General features: G+C 49.8%; 2 protein-coding genes across 2 annotated transcripts in view; one reads left to right on the top strand and one right to left on the bottom strand.

Moving 5' to 3' along the window:
- Window positions 1–4,346, top strand: part of RACGAP1 (Rac GTPase activating protein 1) — a 20,548-nt gene extending 16,202 nt beyond the window's left edge. Inside the window, exons 4-8 of the mRNA XM_007452353.1 lie at window positions 272–377; window positions 554–686; window positions 798–930; window positions 2,809–2,917; window positions 3,224–4,346. Of these exons, the coding sequence (XP_007452415.1) occupies window positions 272–377; window positions 554–686; window positions 798–930; window positions 2,809–2,917; window positions 3,224–3,299 (557 nt within the window). The 3' untranslated portion in view covers window positions 3,300–4,346. The remainder of the gene's footprint in view (window positions 1–271; window positions 378–553; window positions 687–797; window positions 931–2,808; window positions 2,918–3,223) is intronic.
- Window positions 4,347–13,717: 9,371 nt separating this feature from the next.
- AQP6 (aquaporin 6) lies at window positions 13,718–16,285 on the bottom strand. The gene is made up of 4 exons (XM_007452280.1): window positions 15,893–16,285; window positions 14,949–15,107; window positions 14,608–14,688; window positions 13,718–13,933 (listed from the first exon to the last, which is right to left on the bottom strand). The coding sequence occupies exons 1-4, from the start codon at window positions 16,283–16,285 to the stop codon at window positions 13,721–13,723; spliced, it is 846 nt and encodes a 281-aa protein (XP_007452342.1). The 3' UTR covers window positions 13,718–13,720.
- Window positions 16,286–16,828: the final 543 nt, after the last annotated feature.

Raw genomic sequence — 16,828 nt, 5'->3', positions numbered from 1 at the left:
CCCGTGTCCCCTGCATCGGCAGGCGGACTCTCAACCACTGCGCCACCAGGGAAGCCCTGCAAGAGCTGGTTTTTTAAGAGTTCTGATTTATAATATTGAGCTGTTGGCCAGTATCCTGCTTGTTAATGAAACTAGAGTCTGGTGCAGTCATGAACCTAATCAGAAGTTTCAGAAGCTTACTGTATAGATGAGACTTTGTGATCGATAACTTGGAAGCCCGCTGTCAAAGGAAAGAAGTCTAGGCCTCTTGGTACTTTCTTTTCATTTATAGAAATCACAGATGAGGACAACAGCATAGCTGCCATGTACCAGGCTGTTGGTGAACTGCCCCAGGCCAACAGAGACACATTAGCTTTCCTCATGATTCACTTGCAGAGGTGAGTAGAGCAGAAATTTGTCTCTGGGAGTCAGGGAATTTTGCCAAGGGGAAGAGAATGGGGTTGGGTGTTAGGGAGAGAATGTGAGGGCTGAATTGTTTTCCTATAGATCTTATATTTTGGTCTGCTTTTAAGCAGAGGGACAAAGTCTTCTAATTTAATGCTCTTTTACTTAGAGTGGCTCAGAGCCCAAGCACTAAAATGGATGTTGCCAATCTGGCTAAAGTCTTTGGCCCTACAATAGTTGCCCATGCTGTGCCCAATCCAGATCCAGTGATAATGTTACAGGACATCAAGCGTCAACCCAAGGTAAGCAAGCATGTATGTCTATAATGAACTTGTGTAACATAACAGGAGAGAATGGTGAGAGGTAAAAGCCCTGAGCATTGGAAGTTTGCTAACGTATTTGGTGGCATTTAGGTGGTAGAGCGCCTGCTTTCACTACCCCTGGAATACTGGAGTCAGTTCATGATGGTGGAACAAGAGAACATTGACCCCATGCATGTCATCGAAAACTCAAATGCCTTTTCAACACCACAGACCCCAGTTAAAGGTAAGGCAAGGCCTAAGGTGTGCTTTTTAAAGGGCCTGACTCCCTCTCTGGTTTTTGGTCGGGTGCCCTCTCCTTGCCTTTGCTAGAGCTGTTTGAAATGTATATTCTTCAATAAAATTAAAATAATTTTGAGAATTCTAACATTAAAGAAAAATTTGTACAGTTCCATCCTAATTTTTTTTCACTTTTCCATATTCTCCTTTCTTTACCCATGTGGATATTTTTTAAAAATATAGATAGAATAATTTCGATATAATTATTTCTTATTTTACTTAGCATTTTGTAAGAACTTTCTCTGTTACTATATGATCTTATTTATCATTTTTATGGTTGTAAACTAGAATTTGCTTAAATATTCTATTAGGTATTGATGTTGTTTTTCAGCTTTTCATAATTACATATAGTGATGCCATCAACATTATATGTATATACCTTTTTTTTTCCTAATGATAAATTCCCAGGAGTGGGAATTACTGAATTAAAAATTTTAAACATTTTTGTTTCTTGGTATGTTTTACCAACTTGATTTCTTTCTTTCTTTCTTTAATATAGATTTTTAAAATTTATTTGCTTATTTATTTATTTAACTTATGACTGCATTGGGTCTTCATTGCTGCACGCGGGCTTTCTTTAGTTGTGGCAAGTGTGGGCTACTCTTCGTTGCAGTACATGGGCTTCTCATTGCAATGGGTTTTCTTGTTGGGGAGCATGGGCTCTAGGTGCATGGGCTTCAGTAGTTGTGGTGCACAGGCTTTAGTAGTTGTGGCTTGCAGGCTTAGTTGCTCCGCGGTATGTGGGATCTTCCTGGACCAGGGCTCGAACCCGTGTCCCCTGCACTGGCAGGCGGATTCTTAACCACCGTGCCACCAGGGAAGCCCCAACTTGATTTTTTAAAGGATTTTGCCAGTTTGTACTGCCACCAAAAAATATATGAGGCTGGTTTCATTCCAACTTCACTGGCTTCGGAGACCTATTCTTTCATTATTACAAGTTCCTCTTTTTTTTTTTTTTTTTTTTTTTTTTTTTTTTTTTTGGTGTGTCTGTGGGTATGAACTCTGAATGTCATCCAGTCAAAAACATAGCACAGGCTCCGGACACGCAGGCTCAGCGGCCATGGCTCACGGGCCCAGCCGCTCCGCGGCATGTGGGATCTTCCCGGACCGGGGCACGAACCCGTGTCCCCTGCATCGGCAGGCGGACTCTCAACCACTGCGCCACCAGGGAAGCCCCGCAAGTTCCTTTTTAAGGGAGCATATTGTTTTTTCTAGTATAGGAAAAAATCAAATAGATGTTAGATTTGTGAAGTTTGGAGTTTGAGAATGGCTTAACTCAGAAAATGAGTGTGAGAATGGCTTAACTCAGAAAATGAATGTCAACTACTCATTGAGCCGTTGCTTGCATAGTTCAAAAAATATACTGGGGCTTCCCTGGTGGCGCAGTGGTTGAGAGTCTGCTTGCCAATGCAGGGGACACGGGGTCGAGCCCTGGTCTGGGAAGAACCCACATGCCACGGAGCAACTAGGCCCGTGAGCCACAACTGCTGAGCCTGCGCGTCTGGAGCCTGTGCTCCGCAACAAGAGAGGCCACGATAGTGAGAGGCCCGTGCACCGTGATAAAGAGTGGCCCCCGCTCACCGCAACTAGAAAAAGCCCTGGCACAGAAACGAAGAAGCAACACAGCCATAAATAAATAAATAAAATTAAAAATATATATACTGGTGTGTTATAAAATGATGACAAAACTGACCTCTGGGACTTTGCTAGGTCTCTAACCTTAGCTCTTAAGTGTTTCACAGGATATTCAGCTTAATACTGGCTGCCTGCAAGAGTGCTTTCTTTTTTCTCTTCCTTTAAAAATATGTCTTACCTTTGATTGAAGTGAGTTTACTGGGGCCTGTGACCACTCCTGAGCATCAGCTCCTCAAGACTCCTTCATCCAGCTCCCTGTCACAGAGAGTCCGCTCCACCCTCACCAAGAACACTCCCAGGTATGCAAAATTGGTCTGCTCAGGAAATAAAAAACGACTGCTTCCTTAGACTTCTTTCCCATCATGCTGAAGCTTACTGAAAGAAAAATTGAATTAGATCTTAGCTAGCAGCTCGACTTTAAAAGTCCCTTTTTAAAAAGGGTCTGAAGGTCTTTACTGTTTCCTCTGCCTCATCTCAGGTGACAAAGAATAGCTTACAGAGTAGTTGTTGAGGGTTTCCTACTTTAATTGATTATGTCAAGTAATGTTATAGTTGTTTATCATTTTTTATAGAATACTTTTCCAGTTCATTCTCTTTTTCTTTAGATTTGGGAGCAAAAGCAAGTCTGCCACCAACCTAGGACGACAAGGCAACTTTTTTGCTTCTCCAATGCTCAAGTGAAGTCACGTCTCCTGTTACTTGCCAGCGTTTACTGACTACAAGGAAGGGCGCACCTGTACTCTCTGCTCTGCAGCCTCCTGTACTCATTACTACTTTTAGCATTCTCCAGGCTTTTAATCAAGTTTAATTGTGCATGGGGGTTTTATGAAAACTATTTATATCTCCTCCTCAAGTAATGTAATATCAACACCTTGTGCTGTCATTGGGAGCTTTTAGATGGGAGATCTTTACAGGGGTAGAAGTGGGGTATGAAATTTGTTGTGATTCTTTTGGGAGTTGGGGGTACATCCCTTTGCCTTAAAGCCAAATTCTCTCATGTAATGACCTTTCTCTGGTGTAATTTCCATGAGACAGTGGTAGAAGCCCTACCTCTTTGGTAAGATTGACTTGTCTCAGGGTGGGGAGTGGGAGGGCAGGGTAAAGAAAGGTTTTGACAGAAGATTTAGGATGGCTCCTTCGAGAACTTGGAAATTCCCCTTCCCCCATTATGAACTGAGCTATAACATGGAGCCTTCATAGAAATGGGGTACAGTGAGGACTGAACTAATAATGGGAGTGTGCTTAGCTTTAATTTGGATTGATTAGGTTTAATAGTGTTAAGTGGCACAACCTTAACACTAGTAAAAGTGATACTACAATTTATATTTATTTCTAATGGGCCTCTGGCTGGACTTTGGGTTTGGTTGGGGTCAAAGCCTGTTTGTTCTTAAGTTGAATTCATTCTGATGCTTGACATCCCCCACCCCCTTGTCCATTTAGAAGCCCTGCTTCTAAAAGTCAGTGTACCATCTGTTTGGCACTCAACTAACAATTAAGAGTAGGCTATAAGGGAGGATTGTCAATATTTTGAGTGGCAAGAAAAGCCACAGTCATTTTGTCTTTGCACTTTGGATACTGAAATCTTCCTGTGTAACATAGCTACATCTAGATAAATATGAGCTTTTTCTTCTATTAAAATTATTTCCAATGTCTATCAAGATGCTTTCTTTTATAGAATGTTTCTGACCCATAGTGGCCTGTAAAACATGTATTTGGAATAATATTTGGAAAAAAGTAAATAGTTTTTTTTCAAAATGAATGTAAGGTTGGTTTTCTTGTTCTGGAAGGTAACCTTAAATTCCTTTTTTTTAGGAAGTATTTTTCCCCAAAGTGTCATGAGTTTATCATTCATTTCTCCCCTCCCCCATCACCACCTTCTCCCAACTTCACCACCACCAGGAGTTTGTTTCTTCGTTTCAGTCTCTTTCATTGTCCAAATTGAAGTCCTAGATTTTTCCTTACTCTTACCCTCTTGTTTTTTTTTTTTTTTTTTTTTGCGGTACGCGGGCCTCTCACTGTTGTGGCCTCTCCCGTTGCGCAGCACAGGCTCCGGACGCGCAGGCTCAGCAGCCATGGCTCACGGGCCCAGCTGCTCCGTGGCATGTGGGATCTTCCCGGACCGGGGCACGAACCCGTGTTCCCTGCATCGGCAGGCGGACTCTCAACCACTGCGCCACCAGGGAAGCCCTCACCCTCTTGTTTGAAGAAATGACTTTAAACAAAAAACAAACTTTTTAAACAAGTCTTTAGGGACCAGAATGGTGCAGAAAAACAACAACAAGAGCAACAACCCAAACGATTCTGTCTGGCTCACTGCCTGGAACATCCTTCACTGCTGGAAGTGACTCTGGAGTGAGCTGGGATGATTAACTGAGGGCACCTGCACTTGGAACTCTGAAGCTGGTGAACAGAATGTATCTGAGATTGAACGTAAACAGTGGCAGGCTTAATAGAGAGAGGAGGCAACCTACTGGCTTTTTTCCCAGGAGGTGGCAGCTCTCGCAGCAGGGCCCATCTGCCTCAGCAAATTGACAGAAGATGGGTCCCGTCTCGAGACCCTTACCCCCTTTTACACACACACACACAACACACAGGCCTGTTACGTTTTGTTGTTTTTTTTAACTTTGTACTAGATGCCATCTCCTTCCTATGTCTGCAAGCCTAGTGTTGGCCTGGCTCCATGTTTGCTGTTCTGTGGTATCTCCCCAAGGTGCATTTTAAGTCACTAATGTAGAGGAAGTAAATGGATTGTATAATGTGAGTGAAGGCAAGATGACGCTGTGCAGGAACTGATGGCCCATTAACGAAAAAGGAAATGGTCCTGTGTGTCAAGTGTTGGCAGCCAGTTGCTCAGTTTTTGGGCTAGGCCAAGAGACCTTAGCCATGAAAATAATTCTGATATTGGCAGAGGGAAATATTTACCAACCTTCAACTTCTTTAACAGTACGTCATGTGGAACAGCTTGAATTTCGAGGGCTTTCTTAATTAAATTGTGCTCCCTTGATGTGAGATCTATGGAAGGGGCTTTGGAGTGGGTGTCACCCCACCTCCTGCTCCTAACCATGTCTGATGCTGCCTGTTACTCTGTTTTTAATGCATTTTAGCTTTATTACCCCACTTGCTAATAGCTGGAATATTCACATCTTTAAATCCATTCACCTCCATCAATCTATGTAAGTTTGCTAAGTTTGATGCTTTTTTAACTGGGCAAGCATTACGTGGTTTGATTTAGCGGCAACAATTTGTGTTTATTATTGGTATTTAACGTTTTTTTTCTTAAGAAGGTGAATTCTTTGCTTGCAGAAATAGAGGGTAAGAAGGCATCATGTGTTTCCATCAGAGGACTATAAGGATGCTCAATTGATTTACCGTGGGGAAAAGTCATTTTTGGCTGTGAACTGATGCTGTGGCATTAAAAGGGGTCTTGCGTTCCTAAGTTCGTGCTTAAGTTATCAGGCAGCACGAAGTGACAAGGAGTGCTGCATGAGTGCAGTGAGCAGAGATCCCAGGCTTGCTGTTTTTGTTTTATAGGGCTTCTCTTCCCACCTCACACTTCAGGTAGGTAGACAGACGTACACACATGCATATACATATGGTATATGGTTTCCTATTGGAAAGCATTTGGGAGACCAACTGCTGTGCCTGGAATACTGACCAGTTTGCTTAATCATGCATCACCTTTTCTTAGATTCTCAGCAGGAGCGGGGAAGGGAGCTGCTGTGGCATCCAGATCTGAGAAGCAAGGGTGGCAGGCACAGAGTTCAGTGTTCAAGTCGGCACAGCTCACACAGTAGGTTCTCGATCAATGTGCTTTGATGGTAATCTCAGTTGTGACTCAGGCTTCAGCCACTGGTGCGAAAAGCTTTTAAGCGTGCAGAGTCAGGGCATGTTAGTCATTGTGCTTTTAGTATAAACTGGGTTTGGAGAGTGGCCACTTGACCTAAGAATTTAGTAATTAAAAATAATCTGCCCCTGTAGCTGGTATATTTTGTAAATAAGTGAAAGTCCCAGGCCAAGAGGTCCTTAACTCGTGTAATTTATTAGACTCTCGTTTTCAGAGTCTATTTGTTGATGGTTTCTGTTCACGAAGTCAGGCTGAAGACAGCTTGACGTCACCAAGAATAACCTTGCAGTGTGTGGGAGCCTTGTCCTCTGCAGTCGTGTGGGATGGGAAAGGAGGCCACTTTTCAGGGACACAGAGTTGGAAGCAGGAATTTTTTCCTCTTGTATACCTTCTCCCTCTTTAACTTGCCAGGCTTCATTTAGTTGCACTGTTTTTATACAGCATTACTCTCGCATCTCACATGGCTGGACACCATCTGTGTGTTAGGCTTAGACACATGTAAATGGATATTTAGACTTCTCATAAAGCACTTGCCAGTTAATATCTTCTCTGGTCATCAATGAAGATGGAATTAAGAACTGATTCCCTACAAAGCCTCTAGAAAATATAATATGGTGATTTACAGTATACTGGTTGCTTCCATTTATCATCTTATTTGACCTCAGCACACCCATGTGTGGTGGGCGGGATAGTTGATATGATCCCAACTGATGAAAAATTCAGAGAGGTCATTTGGCTCAAATTCTCATAAACTATAGTTTAGTTGGGATTAGAACCTGGAGATTAAGCTCCTGCTCTGGAGGTCAGCTGTGGTGCTTGCTACTTCAGACTTCCTCAGCTGCGTGGGGCCTGTTAATACATTATTAGGTATGTAAATAATTCCACGCAGGGCTGTATGTGGATGTGCCTATGTGCTCTCAACAGATGACCCAGAAAGAGCAGGAAGGCCCAGGCTGCTGGGAGAAGCATTGGGATAGGAGAATGTCTTAACGTTGGCTTGTTGTCTGGTAGGATGGAGGACCTGGGCTCGGTGGTCCAGGGCTGAGCTCTGTGTGCAAGGTGGAGGATGAGCTGGTGGAGGAGTAGCTTAGGGTTGCTGCTGGTGGGAGTCTGTTTTCAGACCACCCGTGAGCATTTTGTGTGCTCCGAAGCTTCGAGCCAAGAACAGGCAAGTCTCTGAGCGAAAGCCATCAGCCTGCTTTTAGAGACGTGTCAGCGGATTAGCTTATTGGCTTTCCCCCTGAGTGGCATTAGCTCTCACCCCGTCTCATGTTCACCATCTGGCTTTGAGTAAGAAGTCTTCAAGTGATCTCTCTTCAGCAGCCCGCTCTGTGCCAGGGCTTTCTGAGGGCTGTTCAGCTTTCTCCCACATCAACCCCAGGGCCCCAGTGCTCTCTGAGAAGAGGAAGCCCGTCTGTTGTGTCCACATGTATACACACCTGGGATCCAAAGAACACTTGAGACCTCAGAGAAAAAATCAGTTCAAAGGAGAATGAGTGTGTGGTTAGTGGCCTAAAGTCTTGTCAGAACTGACAAGTGGATCTGTCCTTATGTGAGTTTTAAAGATGGAGTCGTTCTTGCTACAGAGAAAGCTCTTTCTGCCTGTGAGATGATACCGTTGGTCCAGATATTAGTAGAGTGAACACTACAAAGGGGCTGGGATTTTTCCTTCTTATTGGAAAGCAAAGCCTGTGGGTGGACGTGCTTAACTGAGCCACCTCCCCTCCTCCCAGGGAGCTGGCTGCTCTCTCCTCCTAGGTTAATATACATCGACTGGGGCTAAATGCCTGATGCTTCTGGACAGAGTCCAGCCCCTCACAGAGCAGCCACACTGTGGAGATACAGCTGCTGGCATTAAAGGGCTAAGCCCTTTGCAGCTGCTTTGCTTTAATGGGAACTGCCTGCAGTCGGCAGCTTAACGGTGCTGTCTTAGCCTGATTAGGAGGAAATAACTAATCTCTGGGCATTGGCCTGGAGGCTCAGGGGAAGGTAACCCGGTAGGGTGGGAAGTGGTTGGATAAATGGTGTTGGAGTGCTAGGTGATGATATAAAAAATGGCAGTCCTGGCTTTGGCAGGGTTTGTGTTTTGTTTTGCCTCTGTGAGAAAAGTGGGGTTCTCTTCAGTGGACTCCCTGGCGCTGAAGGAGAGGAGATGGTCGCTGAGAGGGGCAGCCTGGGTATTCAAAAGCTGGAATAGCAACAGATGCGCAGAGGAGTTGAGAGCATACAAGGGCAATGGTGTCCATCCCCTTTAAAGGAAGAAGACTTGAGACCCTCCAACGTGGTCCCCCCTTGGGCCTTCCATTCCCAAATCTGACTTAAAGAGCCAAGATTTGAAGGAGAAATGATCATTTCCTTGATTGTAAAATGCACTTAAAAATACAATTTAATATCTGAGTATTGAGATGACTTATAATCAGTGGCATATAATGCAGTGCTTTTCTTTCTTAGTGGCCTGTACAGTAGCGGTGCATCTTATTATCAACGTTATTTGGGTTGGAAATGTTAGCTCTTCTTGGGAGATAGGCTGTTGGCTAGACCAGATGTGGAGGTGAGGGAAGCTGCTACTTAGATGTGATCAGAGAAAGATTAAAATGGGGAGTTTCCCCAGGTCTGAGGGAAGCTATGGTGTAGGAAAAGCAAGGCTCAACTCCAGGATGCTTGGCATGAAGAAGCAGACGAGTAATTTGTAGGAGAGGATCAAAATCTGTCCCAGTCATGACCCCCAGAGCCCTCACGTGTGACCCCTGAATTGAGGAAGTGGCAAAAGAAGCCATTATGAATCAGTGAGGCTGTGACCAAAATAATAGCACCTTCTGGTGGAGTTCTGAAGTCACGGTGTAGCACTGAAACATTCAGGGTTCTTTAACACAGAGGTGTTAGATAATCTGTGCAAACCTTTGGCTCACCAAATCCAGAATACCAGAGGTCTTTGCTCACTAGAAACTGGAAGGCCATGGTAGGGCACCAACAAAAAAGGGGACAGATGGCCAAGTTAAGGAACCTGTTGCCTGGAGATGAGATTAAAAATACAATTTTGCTTAAGAAAGTCTTCTTGCTTGGGTAGAGAGAGGTGTTCAAATAACTATGAAGTGATGTGTTCAGTGCCAGGATGGAGGTGGGTGCAGAGTGCTGTGGGAACTCAGAGCGGGGAGGAGCTGGAGGCTTCAGAGAGCCTCAGAGGTGATGACATGAAAGCGGGGTCTCAGCATGAACCGGGTGGCTCAAGAGGCCTGGAAGCATAATCGGGGCTGGGGAAGCACCTCTAGGCTGGTGCTCCATAACCGGACACTGTCCTAGACTGCTGTCCTGGTCTCTCCTCTGACCCGGGCTGGGCCCTGGCCTGGCTGGGCCTTGTTCCATCTGCCCACGGGGGCGCAGGGGGTGTTATTGGTCCCTGCCTCTGTCTCTGGCCTCCTCCACCCCCAGCTCTGAGAAAAACTGCCCCTTTATCTGACTTTGAGCTCTGAAAAATTTTCATCCTCCCCTTTTCTGCCCATTAACTGCAGCCTATTAATTAGAGTCTTTGGGCTCCCCACTTTCATAAACCCCCTTCACTTACCGTGCCTCCCCTCTGCAGCTTTTACTAAATATGTGACTGCTCCTCAGTGTAGCTGCTCCCCGCTGAGAAGTGATTACGTGTCTGTGCAGACCCCCTGCCCCAGCTGCCCAAGTGGTGACCGCTTGGCCGGATGCTTCATCTTGATTAGCCCTGACTTCTCCCCTCCCCCCGTCCCTCCTTCTCTCTCTCTCCTTTACTCAAGCTAAGCCTAGGGTATGGGGAGGAAGTGATCCCTGCTTTAGTAACAGCCTGGCCGTGTTCAAAACTGCAGGAGAAACAGCTGAGCTCATTGGCAGAGGGCATGGCAATCTACCATGATGGTGAAAACCACCACTGATCGAGGGCTGTGTTGTCAGGCACAGTGCTGAACACATGCGCCCCATAAGGTTCTTCCAGACGCTTATGAACAGACCCTGTTTTCCAGATGAGGAAAGTGAGGCTCAGGATCCTGAAGTGACTTGCTTAAGTTCATGCAGCTGTAAGTGCCTGAGCCTGTATTTAAACTCTTTCAACCCTCTCAACCCCTATTCTATCTTTACTTGGTCTTTTTTTTAAAAAAAAAACCTGGTGCACAGAATTCCTTCAGGTCAAAGTGATTTTCTCTGGAAAGTGAAAGTCTGCGGATCGTCGCCGTGCTCCTCTTCTCCTCTCAATCCATGGAGCCTGAATGTGTCCCGGAGCCTGGCCCCTCCGTGGAGCCGCCTCCACTGTGCAGCGTGGTCCCAGATTAGACCTGTCCTCTTTACACCCGGAGGAGGCAGCGGAGAGGGGCTTCCTGCCAGCCAATGGGGATGCGACAGCCATGGCTCTGTGCTCCCATCATCTGCTCCTGCTAAGACAATCATCAACATAAAAGGCTAATTGTATTAATCACCAAGGCGCCCGCCCCAGGCCCCCCTCCCTTTCGGGAGAATTATGAATTGCAATTGCAGATGGCTCCGCTGATTTGAAGGCAGCGCTCAGCGGGGAGAAGGGCCAGATCAGATTACACACCATTAATTAAAAACTTCCCCTGACAAAAGGGAGGAAGGGAGTGCACACCAAGGGTCTGCCTGGTTGGGTCTCTGCCCTCCCCAGGCTCCCGCCCCCCATCCAGGCTCAGGGGTTGTGCCTGCGAAGCGAAGCCCCTGGCTGGAACCGCTGAGATCTGCCCCTGCCCCCTCAAGGCCAACCCTTCCCGCATCCAAGCAGATGGCCGGCTGTCCTATTAAAGGGCTCCAGAGAAGGAGAAGCTAACCTTTGGTTACTCATTCCTGTGTCTAACTTTGGATACTCTTCAGATTCCAACCTAATTCCTCACCTCTCATGAAGCTTGTCTCCTCTTGCTCTAGTCTGTTATGACAGAAAACAGCTTTAAAGAACTATTTGTGAAAATAGCCCCCAGCTTTCTCTTCAGGCAATCACCCTTACCCTCTTGTCCCGGAAGTCCCTGGGACAGAGGTTTCCCAGTCTCCTCTGGTGTAGGGGCAGGGGCTCAAGTGTGGCTGTGCACCCTCTTCCCAGCTCCCCTGACCTGTGAGCATAGGCTTCTTCTCAGCTTCTGTCATCTTGGCTCATTTAGAGCTATGACTCCTGAGTTCTCCTCTTGATCAATTACCACCTCCCCTCCCCAGCCGCCCAGCCTCATTCATTCATTCATCAAACTTTTATTGAGCACCCACTGCGTGCTTGGCTCTGGGGATGTGGAGATGATTTGTCTAGGAGCTTAAGAGCCTGCTGCGGGAGCTCCACCCCCCTGCCCTCTTCAACCTCCTAGTTCCTGCTTCCTTCCTTCCTCTGGCTGCAGTTTGTATAAGCCCTCCTGGAGCTCTATTCTGGAAAATTCTAAGCTGGGAGCTGGGGAGACCTTGGGGGGCTGTGGTACCGAGCTGGGTGACCTTTAGCAAGAAAAACACACACACACACACACACACACACACACACACACACACACACACACGTGCACGCGCCTGCCCAGCTGTCCCTGCTCATAAAAGGGCACAAGAAGCCCTGGGCTCTGAGAGATCATGAAGATGGATGAGTGGGGCCCAGCTTGGAGAGATGTGAGCAGTACTCTGCACTGACGATATTACAGAACACGGCTGCTGTGGCCACGAGCATTTAGGACTCAGCCACTGCACTGTCACAGGCTGGGCCCTGTCCTTGGGAGACAGGGCCCAGCCTGTGGCAGCCCCTCCCCTATCTCCAGCCCCTTTGGAGACATTGTGGAAAAGGACCTGTCTTTTTTGTGCATTTTGGCTGCTCTATTGCAGGGTACCACAATGACGGGCACGACAGAGATGAGAAGAACTGACTTTTATTGGCTTGTCTCTTCATTCCAGGGTCCCTCCCCAGCCTGACTCCTGTTCCCCCAATCACCCCACACACACACTCACAAAGCTCCCAGGTCAGTAGGCCCAGGAGAGAAGAAGGCAGGGGCCTTGGTAAGTAAAGCAGATGAAAAGAAAAGCCTACTCTGTTTTCCCTCCCTCTCCCTTCTTGGCCTCCTTCCTCCCATTACCAACAGCAATTGTATTCAAGCCCAATAATTACAGTAACAGCAACAATAATCATCATTTATTGGGTTTGTTTTTCTAGCATTTTAACCTCCAAAAACATTTTCCAACCTCTTGTTTGTTTTAACATCAATCTCTGGGGGAGATTTTACAGCTGAGGAAGCTGAGATCCAGACAGGACCCCAAATCACGGGCAGAGTAGATTTACCGCAGCTTGTAAATATTAACAAACAAGGTGAAACTCAGATAATACTTCAGAGGCACTGAATTGCAAATCTTGGTTTCCTGGGTCATTCCTGAGTTCCCACCATCCTTTGGACGTACTCAACAGCTTTTTGGGGATCCCAGCAGAGCTGAGAATGAGGCTGGAGATGGCTTCTTCAGGCCCAGGTCAGGGACTGAGTGCTGGGATAGGACATCATTTCCCCTCTCAGGATTGCTCTTGTGAATGGGGCTGTGGAGTGGAAGGCAGGAGAGCACCTGGGGAGAAAGGCCTGTCCGGCCTGAACCTCCCTTGCCTATATCATGCCCCTCTGCTGGCCAGAGAAAAGGTTCCTCTCTGTGTCAGCTCTTCCCAAGGGAGGGGCTCTCTGCTGAGCATTTGGAGGAGAAAGGAATGAAGATCTATTGGGAGGGCAATCTCTGGCCTCAGGAAGCCCCCCGTCTGAGGGGGGAGCCACAGCCCCCCGTCCTCATCCAAGAGCAGAGACATCCCTCTGAGGAGTGCAGAGGCTGTCCTAGGGTCTGATTCTTCTGGGAAGTCTGGCCCCTCCTCCCCAAGGGTGGGGTGAGAAGTTGGGATCCCCAGAGGTCCCCATAGCCCTCAGTCTCTAAGCAGAGTGTCTGTCTGGGCTCAAATTCCCTTTTCTCCAAGACATGGGGACTTGGAAGCCCAGGACCCCCACTGGGGTCCAGACAGATGAGAGACGGGGAGAGCAATCATGAATTCCCCCTGCCTCGCTCTGCTCTGTCCCATTAAAAGAGAGGTAGGAGGAGGAAACTGAGCAGATTTGCTTCCCAGATTCCATCTAGAAATGTAATGCCAGGGATCCCCTGCCCACCCTGTTAGGACAAGAGGCCAAGCCTCCCTACCCCACCTCGCAAGCCCCACACCCCCCAGGAAAACCTGAAGTCTGGTTACACAAAGCATGCTGCGCACTTTCAGGGCTCTTTTCAGAAGTTTGAGGGCAGGGGCCAGGTTCTATGCCACCTGACACACATTCTCCATTTCAGTGTCCTCTGAACTGGACTGAGATTCTTTCTTCTGGGGCTCCACCCCTTCTACCTCCTGCACCTCCGCAGTGCCTGTGAGGATGGCAAGTCGCTGGGCCAGGGTCTTGGTGTCAGGGAACAGGATAAAGTTGTAGATCAGCGAAGCCAGGACAGCCCCCGTCAGGGGTCCCACCCAGAAGATCTGAGGAGGCAGAAGTGCGTACCCTGCTCGTGAGCCGTCAGGACCGTGGGGTGGTTTGGGGACCCCACCTGCTTCCTAGTGTTGACTTGGTCTCCCAGGAACCCTGGAGCCATCCACGAGGTGGCAAATTTGAGAAGCACAAGTCCTGACCTCCCACTCTGAGTCCCCGCAGGTGAAGGGACCTTGCCTCCCACGGGGCTGGGCCAGGCTCCCCGCCACCCCTGCCTCTCTCTTCTCGCCTTCCCCATCCCAGCCCAGAACCCTGGCTAGTGCTCTTCCTGTCCCTGCTGGGGTGTGTGTGTGTGTGTGTGTGTGTGTGTGTGTGTGTGTGTGTGTCTATTTCTGTTTGTCTTTTTCTTTATCCAAGTTTGGAAAGTGGTCCAGCTGGAAGGAGTGAATAAGGAAACAGCCAGGACTTGAGGCCTGGGCCAAGGCTGCACCTCCTGCCCTGGCTCATTTCTTGCCAGTACACTGGGTACCCCGGACTTTTTGAAGCTGGAAAGAAAGGATACTGGCTCCGGTCTTCTGAGCTTCGGGAAACCTCCACTGGGGGTCAAGATGGTCTGTGGCAGGGGGACTTGTCTCCCCAAGTGTCTGTGGTCCTCCTGCTGGTGAAAGTCCCAGTTGCCACTGGGGCCCTCTCCCTTCCCCTGGCTGCCGGCAGAGGGTCTCACCCAGTGGACTGTGAACTTCCCGACGATGACAGCAGAGCCGAAGGAGCGGGCTGGGTTCATGGAGCAGCCGGTGAAGTAGATCTGGGGAGTGAGTGCAGGTCAGGGCGTGAGCAGCCTGAAGGCAGGCCTGGGAGGGGACAGTGGCCTCCACCACGGCTCAGAGCCCCAGCCCCAGGCTTGGCCTCTGCAGCACCCTGTCCGGGGCCTGGAGTGTGGGGCACAGCCTTGGCCCCAAGACACGAGGGCTCAGGGAAGGACACTTCCCCGCCTTCAGGGCCCCTGCAGCCTCCCCAGGGAGGGACCAGTGGGTACATGGGCCCGGTGTCCCCTTTGCCCCTTACCCCAATGAGGTGGCCCACTGCCACAGAGGCTCCAATCGTGGCAGCTGGGGAGCCAGTAGTCTGTCTGCTGTCGGTGGAAGCAAAAACGCAGAGCACAAGCTGCAGGGTCAGGACGAGCTCCACTGCCACCGCCTGGCCCGTGGAGACGCTGCTCCGGACCTGTGCAAGGGGGTTACACTGGCGCCAGCGGGCTCTACCCGGGGCTGGTGACCCCTTGGGCCTCATTTCCTCACTGTAAGGGGTGAGAGGCTTCACCACCGCCAGTCCCAGGACTTAAGGAGCTAATGGGCTGAGGAGAGCTGTGTGGTGAGGTTCAGGTGAGCCCCAGACACTTGCTCCCTGCAGAAGCGAGTGGCACCCCACCCACTACACGGCTCGGTTGGTGCCAGTGGTTCAGGGGGAGGCAGGGGCTCAGGACTGGTGGAAGCAGGAAGGCTGGGGAAGCTAAGATGCACGATGCACGTCTGCAAGCTGCCTGGGAGGGGCCATGGGTAGGAGTGGAAGGTGGGGACTCAGGGAAGTAAGTGGAACACAGATGATTAGAGGAATCTGGGGGAGTGAGACAGGCCTCAGGGTGCTGGGGAGGGAGGAACATGGGACAAGAGAGGAGCAGGGGACATGGGGTGGACCCGGGGAGGTGCAGTGCGTGCAGGGTCCCCTGCCGCTACCCACAGCTCCACCTCTCCCCACCTACCCCCACCCTTAAATGCCTGGTCCTTTTCCGACTCCTGTGCCTTAGTGTGGCTTCTTCCTGTTCCCCCTGTTCCTTGCACCACAATCCCATTCCTTCTCTCCCTGCACTAAGGCCACAGTCATTCCCCTGGGTCCCGGGTCCCAGCCCAGAGCAGGTGTTGCTCTGTTACCTCCCTGTCCCCTCTCCTCCAGCCTGGCCCTCCCCCCTTTCCACCTGTATGGACCTGCCCCCTCCCCCTCCCCGCACCTACCACGTTGACCCCAAAGGTGTCTCGGATGTCCCCGGGCGTGACCCCGTAAAGCAGAGCAGCCCCCGCCGTGGCCCCTGCCAGCTGGGCAGCCACGTAGGCCACAGCACGAGGCAGGGAGATTTGGGAGCCCACGAGGAAGGCCAGCGTCACAGCAGGGTTGACGTGGGCCCCACTAGCCTTCCAGGTGATCTGCACGATCACGGCCGTGGCCAGGTTGAAGGTGATGGCAACCTGCAGCATAGAGGGAAGCGCCAAGGGCCACCTCAGAGCCGAGCCCACGCCAAAGAACACGTACAGCCCCGTGGCCAGGAACTCGGCAAACACAGCCTTGCTGATGGTCGTGCAGAGCCGGCACACCAGCGCCTTGGCCAAGCTGCGCCTGCCTGACTCCATTGCGTCCGGGTCCTGGTGCCTTTGCTCCCGGGGCCTCTGTTTCTCTTCCCTCTGATCTCCTCTGCCTCCCCTGGTCTCCTGTCTCCGGGCTGCTCCGGCCCCAGCCTGCAGCTCTTCCACAGTGCTGCTGCCCTGAGGACTGTGTGGTCAGACTGGCAGGGGGCGGGCTGACAGGGTTATGTGCGTCTGGGTGGGTGGGAGTAGGGGTGGCATGACGGGTGGCTCTCACATGCCCACTCCACCCTAAGCTCACCTGACGGCCGGAGGAGGGGGGCCCTCCCCGGGCACTGAGCTGGAACCTCCCAGGAGTTTTCCAAGCTGGACAGGCCTAACTCTGCTGCGGGCAGATGCCCAGCCTTGGGGGCCGCAGGTGCTGGAGTAGCATGGGCCATGGGAATTCCAGGGTGCTCCCACCCCCGATGTCAGCTTAGAGCAAGATCCTCAGGTCCAAGGCCTGCTTCAGGGGGCCCTGCGCACTCTCCGCAGCACCTGTTCTCCCGGCCCCCTTTGCCTGCAGGCTCGGCCTCCAAGTGGGCTCGTGCT

The sequence above is a fragment of the Lipotes vexillifer genome, unplaced genomic scaffold (assembly GCF_000442215.2).
Source record: "Lipotes vexillifer unplaced genomic scaffold, Lipotes_vexillifer_v1.1 scaffold422, whole genome shotgun sequence".
NCBI classification, from domain to species: domain Eukaryota; kingdom Metazoa; phylum Chordata; class Mammalia; order Artiodactyla; family Lipotidae; genus Lipotes; species Lipotes vexillifer.
This window is presented reverse-complemented; position numbering and strand designations above follow the sequence as displayed.

What these genes read in the sequence shown, in the direction of transcription:
- AQP6 (XM_007452280.1), bottom strand. Translation starts at nt 16,285, where the DNA reads ATGGAGTCAGGCAGGCGCAGCTTGGCCAAGGCGCTGGTGTGCCGGCTC. An exon ending in ACACCTTTGGGGTCAACGTG is followed by an intron (nt 15,108 to 15,892) that starts GTAGGTGCGGGG and finishes CCCCTTGCACAG; the next exon opens with GTCCGGAGCAGCGTCTCCAC. An exon ending in CAGTGGGCCACCTCATTGGG is followed by an intron (nt 14,689 to 14,948) that starts GTAAGGGGCAAA and finishes CTCACTCCCCAG; the next exon opens with ATCTACTTCACCGGCTGCTC.